Source organism: Entelurus aequoreus, linkage group LG08 (genome assembly GCF_033978785.1).
Source record: "Entelurus aequoreus isolate RoL-2023_Sb linkage group LG08, RoL_Eaeq_v1.1, whole genome shotgun sequence".
NCBI lineage: Eukaryota > Metazoa > Chordata > Actinopteri > Syngnathiformes > Syngnathidae > Entelurus > Entelurus aequoreus.
Window position 1 is genome coordinate 32579564 of NC_084738.1, and position 7173 is coordinate 32586736.

General features: G+C 37.9%; 1 protein-coding gene across 4 annotated transcripts in view; it reads right to left on the reverse strand.

The window, feature by feature from the left end:
* The window catches only part of uts2r2 (urotensin-2 receptor 2), a 109954-nt gene extending 102845 nt beyond the window's left edge, over positions 1-7109 (reverse strand). The window contains exons 1-2 of one of the 4 annotated variants that reach the window (XM_062056267.1): positions 6893-7109; positions 5638-5864 (exon numbers count right to left, since the gene is read on the reverse strand). In XM_062056267.1, coding sequence (XP_061912251.1) covers positions 5638-5864; positions 6893-6960 — 295 coding nt within the window. In that variant the 5' untranslated portion in view covers positions 6961-7109. The remainder of the gene's footprint in view (positions 1-5637; positions 5865-6892) is intronic. The other 3 variants (XM_062056266.1, XM_062056270.1, XM_062056269.1) reach the window with 3 other exon arrangements.
* Between the last annotated feature and the right edge of the window lie 64 nt (positions 7110-7173).

Consider the following 7173-nt stretch of genomic DNA (forward strand, 5'->3'; position numbering starts at 1 on the left):
TCATTCACAACCCTTATGTGAGACAAGAACACATGTCTCTCTTTTTCTTGTGCATTCTAAATAATGACTAACTGCAAGCAAGAGGAGGCTAACAATGCAGGTAACTAGAGTAATTTTTTTCATCAATGAATCCCTCTAAAAACATCGAAAAATGGCCAACAACGCTCCATTTACATACTGTGACCAGCGTATTAACCAAGCTATTGCGAGATTGTTATTGTAAGAGCAAACAGAAACAAACTACTTTTCTGGCATAGAAACACAATGCCTTAATCCTCTGTGGCAATCAGCCAACTAACTGTACTGACTGAGAAACAAGCACAACAATATGAACTACTATGAATGAACAATCAAATTAACTTTTAAGTAATGGCCCACATATTATGTTTGTACCGTATGTAGATGGTACGCTCGACTGTGTATATAGTGTGTGCTCCATGTATCACATTTAATATCATGATGACTTATTCGATGGACATTTGTCCGTCTGGTCTAGCTGGCAAAAGCAGTCTTTTCCAATTGATTTTGGTTAGGTGGAAAAAACTTTGTACCACTGCAGGGTTTTTTAGTGCAAACAATTCTTTATTTGATGTGATGCAGTCTCCTAGGGAAGTATTTTCTTCCTCAGGTACATGAAGCTTTTCCATGTTACACTATGTGCCACTGAATACACCAGAAGCACTCAATTTCTGTGGGCATGGCTTGGCATTTTCCACTTTTTACAACACCAAGTTATGCTGATGTTGTGCCACTGGCATTTATGCCCTGTTGCAGTCCCGACACTCTGGGCCCCCGTCTGCTCTGAAGTTTCACCCTCTTAGTTTCTATAACAAGCTCATCCTCTGTATAATTAGGCTAAAAAAGATAGGGTTCTGAATCCTCATTTGTCTCAAAGTACTCATCGTCGTATTTCACAAAGTCTGCCATGATTAGTGGGAGCAAACACACAAGAGCTCTCTATGCTGTTGTTGTTGACAGAAGTAGCATTTGTAGCTATGCGCTCTGTGAAATCAACACACCCAAGAAAGAAGTTTCACTATTGCTTAAAGGCCTACTGAAATGATTTTTTTTTTATTTAAACGGGGATAGCAGATCCATTCTATGTGTCATACTTGATCATTTCGCGATATTGCCATATTTTTGCTGAAAGGATTTAGTATAGAACAACGACGATAAAGTTCGCAACTTTTGGTCTCTGATAAAAAAAAGCCTTGACCCTACCGGAAGTAGCGTTACGTAGTCAGTTGATCACCTCCTCATATTTTCCTATTGTTTTCAATGCAGCTAGAGCGATTCGGACCGAGAAAGCGACGATTACCCCATTAATTTGAGCGAGGATGAAAGATTTGTGGATGAGGAACGTTAGAGTGACGGACTAGAATGCAGTGCAAGACATATCTTTTTTTGCTCTGACCGTAACTTAGGTACAAGCTGGCTCATTGGATTCCACACTGTCTCCTTTTTCTATTGTGGATCACGGATTTGTATTTTAAACCACCTCGGATACTATATCCTCTTGAAAATGAGAGTCGAGAACGCGAAATGGACATTCACAGTGACGTTTATCTCCACGACAATACATCGACGAAACACTTTAGCTACGGAGCTAACGTGATAGCATCGTGCTTAACTGCATATAGAAACAAAATAAATAAATCCCTGACTGGAAGGATAGACAGAAGATCAACAATACTATTAAACCATGGACATGTAAATACACGGTTAATGCTTTCCAGCCTGGCGAAGGTTAACAATGCTGTTGCTAACAACGCCATTGAAGCTAACTTAGCTAGGGAGCTAACGTGATAGCATCGGGCTCAAAGGCAGATAGAAACAAAATACCCCAGACTGGAAGGATAGACAGAAAATCAACAATATTATTAAACCATGAACATGTAAATACACAGTTAATGCTTTCCAGCTTGGCGAAGCTTAAAAATGCTGTTGCTAACGACGCCATTGAAGCTAACTTAGTATAACGGGACCTCACAGAGCTATGATAAAAACATTAGCGCTCCACCTACGCCAGCCAGCCCTCATCTGCTCATCAACACCCGTGCTCACCTGCGTTCCAGCGGTCGACGGAAGGACGAAGGACTTCACCACGATCATCCGTGCGGTCGGTGGCTAGCGTCGGCTAGCGCGTCTGCTATCCGAGTCAAAGTCTTCCTGGTTTTGTTGCTGTAGTCCGCCGTTAATACACCGATCCCACCTACAACTTTCTTCTTTGCAGTCTTCATTGTTCATTAAACAAATTGCAAAGTATTCACCAACACAGATGTCCAGAATACTGTGGAATTATGAGATGAAAACAGAGCTATTTTGTATTGGATTCAATGGGGTACCGATACTTCTGTTTCACTGGCTACGTCACGCGCATACGTCATCATCCAAAGGCGTTTTCAACCGGAAGTTTAGCGGGAAATTTAAAATTGCACTTTATAAGTTAACCCGGCCGTATTGGCATGTGTTGCAATGTTAAGATTTCATCATTGATATATAAACTATCAGACTGCGTGGTCGGTAGTAGTGGGTTTCAGTAGGCCTTTAAAATGACCAAAAAACTGTAAATATTATGCTATCACAAATGTGACTGTTATGACATTACATACATACTTACAGCATGTACTCTTTATAAAACTTTGATGGAAGATACAGGATGTTTTTTACAGGGCTATACAGGTGAAATAGGTCAATCCCCATTACCTGTCGGCAGTAAGACTGAAGCCCTGCCCGCGAGACTGCGTCACCCGCACCTTGACAACACACTCAGATCTTCTCAGTTTCTAGCCAATACTATATAAAAAATAACGTAAAATAATGCAGTAACGCATCATGTAGTAACGGTAACTGAGTTACTGAATATAAAAAATAACGCGTTAGACTACTTGTTACCGCCGAAAATAACGCGTTACAAAGTAACGCGTTAGTCCCAACACTGTTTTTGATTGACAGCAAAATGAGCGAATCAGCAATTTTGAAACATAAACCACTGCCAGAGCATTTTTCAAGTTTAATTCCCTTGTTTTGTGTTGATATGAAGAATTGTACAATTAAAAAGAGAAAACTAAATGATATAAGAAAAGAATACATGTAAATAAGGCTGGACCATTATGGCAAAAATAATAATTAAGATTATTTTTGATCGATATTGTAATCACGATTAATTACATAATTTTTAATTGATTTGAAAACATTAGTATTATTAGTAACATTAGTATATATTGTTTAAAAAATGTATATTAATTAGTAACAAATAAACCACAACAAGTAAAATAATAATAGTGATAACAAAACATTTAAATAACAACAGCAATATAAAAATAAAAACATTTCAATTTTTCTATTTTAATTGTTTTTGTATTCCGTTTTTTACCTTTTACACTTATTTTACAACCACTGTGTGTGTTTTTTGTGTCAAATACAATTTTATAAGATGTTTCTTATTCAAATGCAAAAATCCTCCCATTTATTGATGCTATACATCTATGGACAATTTTGACCAATATTTTAGGTCAAAGCAGGGGTGGGCAATTAATTTTTACCGGGGGCCGCATGAGCAACCCGAGCACTGCTGGAGGGCCACATCGACACTATTTCAATTAAATTTTGCTCAATATTATTTTTGATATATACCGTAAGATAAATAATAATATTAATAATAATAATAATAATAATAATTAATAATAATAATAATACTTTCATTTAACCTAACTTAACTTTATACCAAAAGCACTGCTTTGGAAATCATGTGTACCCCTTTCAGAGATCACATTTAGTTCCCCTTAAACATCCTCATGTTGCACAATGAAATGTAAGCATAGGATGAAGTGTGCATTCCTGTAACTTTCTGTAGTAACAGCATTCCATGATTAATATAAATAAATTAACATTAATAATAAATGACAGTAAAATAAGCACACGTATGACTGAGGAGTCATAGTGTAACTTTGTGTGGTGTTTGAGTTGTTCGACTTTTTGTGTGGCCATAAACGCACCAGTGGTTTAGTGGTATGCGTGTTGGTGACAGATGACAAGTTGGTTTTGGCCTGGTTTGTACGGCAGAAAATGACTAGTTTTTCGAGATAGAAGTGTTTTACTCATGTTTTTGGTGTGGTTATGGTTAAACAGTTTTGCTCAATAAAGTGATCAATATAATTCCTGGCCTCGAAGCATCTCGATAGACGTTACAATAATTTAACTGTGTTCAATTTAACGGTGTTGAAGAACACCGTTAGGGCCGCTTGTTGTCACTGTCACTCAGAGTTGCATTGCAAAATTACACAGAATAAATCTGTTTATTTTGTTTAGAATTCAGGTGGGTTTGATTTGGTGCGCGGCATTTATTTGCTGTTCGCAGAGGACGCTTGAGCAGTGCGCAATTGCGCAGGCGCGCACCTTAGAGGGAACGTTGCTTGGCAGTCCATGTCTTGTTGAAAACACGCCATTCGTCATCAACTTTTCTCTTTTTAGCGTCTCGGGTGTAAACCGTGCATCACTTGTCGCTGTGCACCTTCACTCACAGGTTACACACGGACATACGCACATAAATAACACTTTTCAAAATAAAAGCAGCAGCAGTTGTATTGCGCGCACGACATAGATGTTTTTTCAACTTTATTTTGTAATTTGTGATTGCAGCTGTTTACATTCACTCACAATCACGCAAGTGCATACGTCCACACGGAAGTAATACAAATAACGCTTTTCAAAACAAAAGCAGCACCGTTGTATTGCACACTCGACATAGATACTTTTTTAAATTTATTTTGTAAATGAATGCACATTGCACACCCATTAGCTTTATTTGTTGACAGCTGATGATAGCAAAATGGCAGAGTTTAGTTTGGCTTTCATTGAATATATAGCCTATCCAAAGACCTTAAATATTCTACCTTGTCATGGGGATAGGTTGATTGGCAACACTAAATTGGCCCTAGAGTGTGAATGTGAGTGTGAATGTTGTCGGTCTATCTGTGTTGGCCCTGTGATGAGGTGGCGACTTGTCTAGAGTGTACACCGCCTTCCACCTGAATGCAGCTGAGATAGGCTCCAGCACCCCCCGTGACCCCGAAAGGGACAAGCGGTAGAAAATGGATGGATAAATAATCTTTGAAGCCATGACTGCAAATTGTTAGTTGCTTATCTTAGACTGCTTTTGTGTGGATGAGACAGCAGTGAGTGACAGCCATGAATACCAGACAAAGTCCTTGGGCCGACAAGCAGTTTTTATTCAATATAATAATCAATTGTGAAAAATGTAGGCCTTCTTTTATAAATATGTTCTGTTAAACCTCTAATGGTAACATAGCTGGTGTTAAGTGGTGTTCTTGTTACATTTCTTGGTGTGATTGAACAATGTAACTTTGATTTAATTCATTGTTTTCTTTCTCCTTGTGTCTTACTGTCTTTAGGTGGAAAACAATGGAGTGCTGTTTACAGTTAAAACTTGTTTCTGTCATGTTCAGAGTCAATTGCAAATATATAAAAAATATGCCTGTGTTGCAGAGCCATCTAGAGGGCTCTATTGAAATCACATTGTATCTAAAATGTGTAATCATGACAGGTCTGACTTCATTCCATCCAAGGTACAGGACCTGGATTGCTAAAATAAGGGAGTGTGGAAGAAAAACTCACCTGGGTAGCGTTTGTAGTTCTCGTAGTCCTCCGAGCACTGCACTATGTAAACTCGGGGCTGTGGAGAGACATGCTCACGCTGGCTGACCAACGTTTCTGTAATGTCAGGATCCAAAGACGTGACATACAGCCAAGTTGCTGCCGCGCTCAAACACAAACAAACCAGCAAAAAAGCTGCTAGGCCTCTGGAACTCCACCACGTAGTTCCCTGTCGCATTGCATTGCCCCTAGTGAAAAGAGGCAAAAGAAGGTGATGTTTCTATTTTGGTATACACAAATCATACTTGTATCCGTGTAGGTTTGCTGAAGAAACACTACACTAAGGTAAAAAGTAATCACAAAAAATATCACATTTTAATCATGTACTGTGTAGTTGCAGATAAATTGCGCAATTTATTTTGAGCGCACATGCGCCTTTATCTTAACCTCAGATTGGTACCTGTGATCAGGTAAATGCATATGTCAGTGCATATACGTCAGACTGGTGTGCTCGCTAGCAAATTTTGTTGACTTTAGATAAAACTGTTTTGAGCAAATAAATGACATACATACATTTTTTTTTTTACAATTTGTGTACTGTATTACATTTTGAGAATAAAATTGCATTTCTATCAAAATATTGGGATCTGTTTCAGGTTGATTTAAATTATTGACGCAAGTAATTTACTGTGATTAATCACAATTAATCTAAATTCAAGTGTGATAAATCTTATGTAAACATTTATCATTTTGCAGCACTAGTAAGTGGAAGTGTTTATTTGTATTTAAATGTCAAACAATTACAGTACATACTTAAAACGAACGAAATTGTGCTTCAAATTGAATTAAAGGATTTGTTATAATTAAACAAAAACATACTAAAAGAGCAGTGACACAGAGCCTCTTAGAGCCACACTTATAGAATATTTAAAAGATACAAAGAAATCCTCAATGCACGTAAAAAAAAGATTTTAGCCTTTCAGTAACATATGGAGAATACAATTTTGGAAGTAACGTTCGTGTCCATAAAACAACACAAATAAACGAAAACGCACTGGAATTAATTAAATGACTATCAGTTCGATATCATTAAACATAATGTGTATTTAAGCACCTCTCTGTGAAGTATAAGAACAACAAGACACATGTGACACAATATAATGTAATGTATGACGTCACTGTATTCGGCTATGTGTAATGCTAATAGTAATGTACTTGATTGTGACACAACTCGCCTTCCACGTTTACACCAACAAACATAGTTTTGTTGTCTCACCTTTTGATTTTCTTTCCTATCTCAGTAGCATTCAAGCCCTTCGCAATTCTCTGTCGCGCCGGCGCCATTTAAACCCTACAAGTCTGTAGCTTTTTTTGAGTTTACGCCGTCATACGAGGTTATTGTTGTTGCCTTGTCTGCTAACTACATACTAGTACACACCGCGCCACTGGCACCCAAATCACTCTATTTCCGGGTTGGCGTAGGTCACGCGTTCTGATTGGCCGAGCAGAAGAAAAGGCTGTTGTTTAATTGGATACATCTGTAGCGGTCTTGGTCCA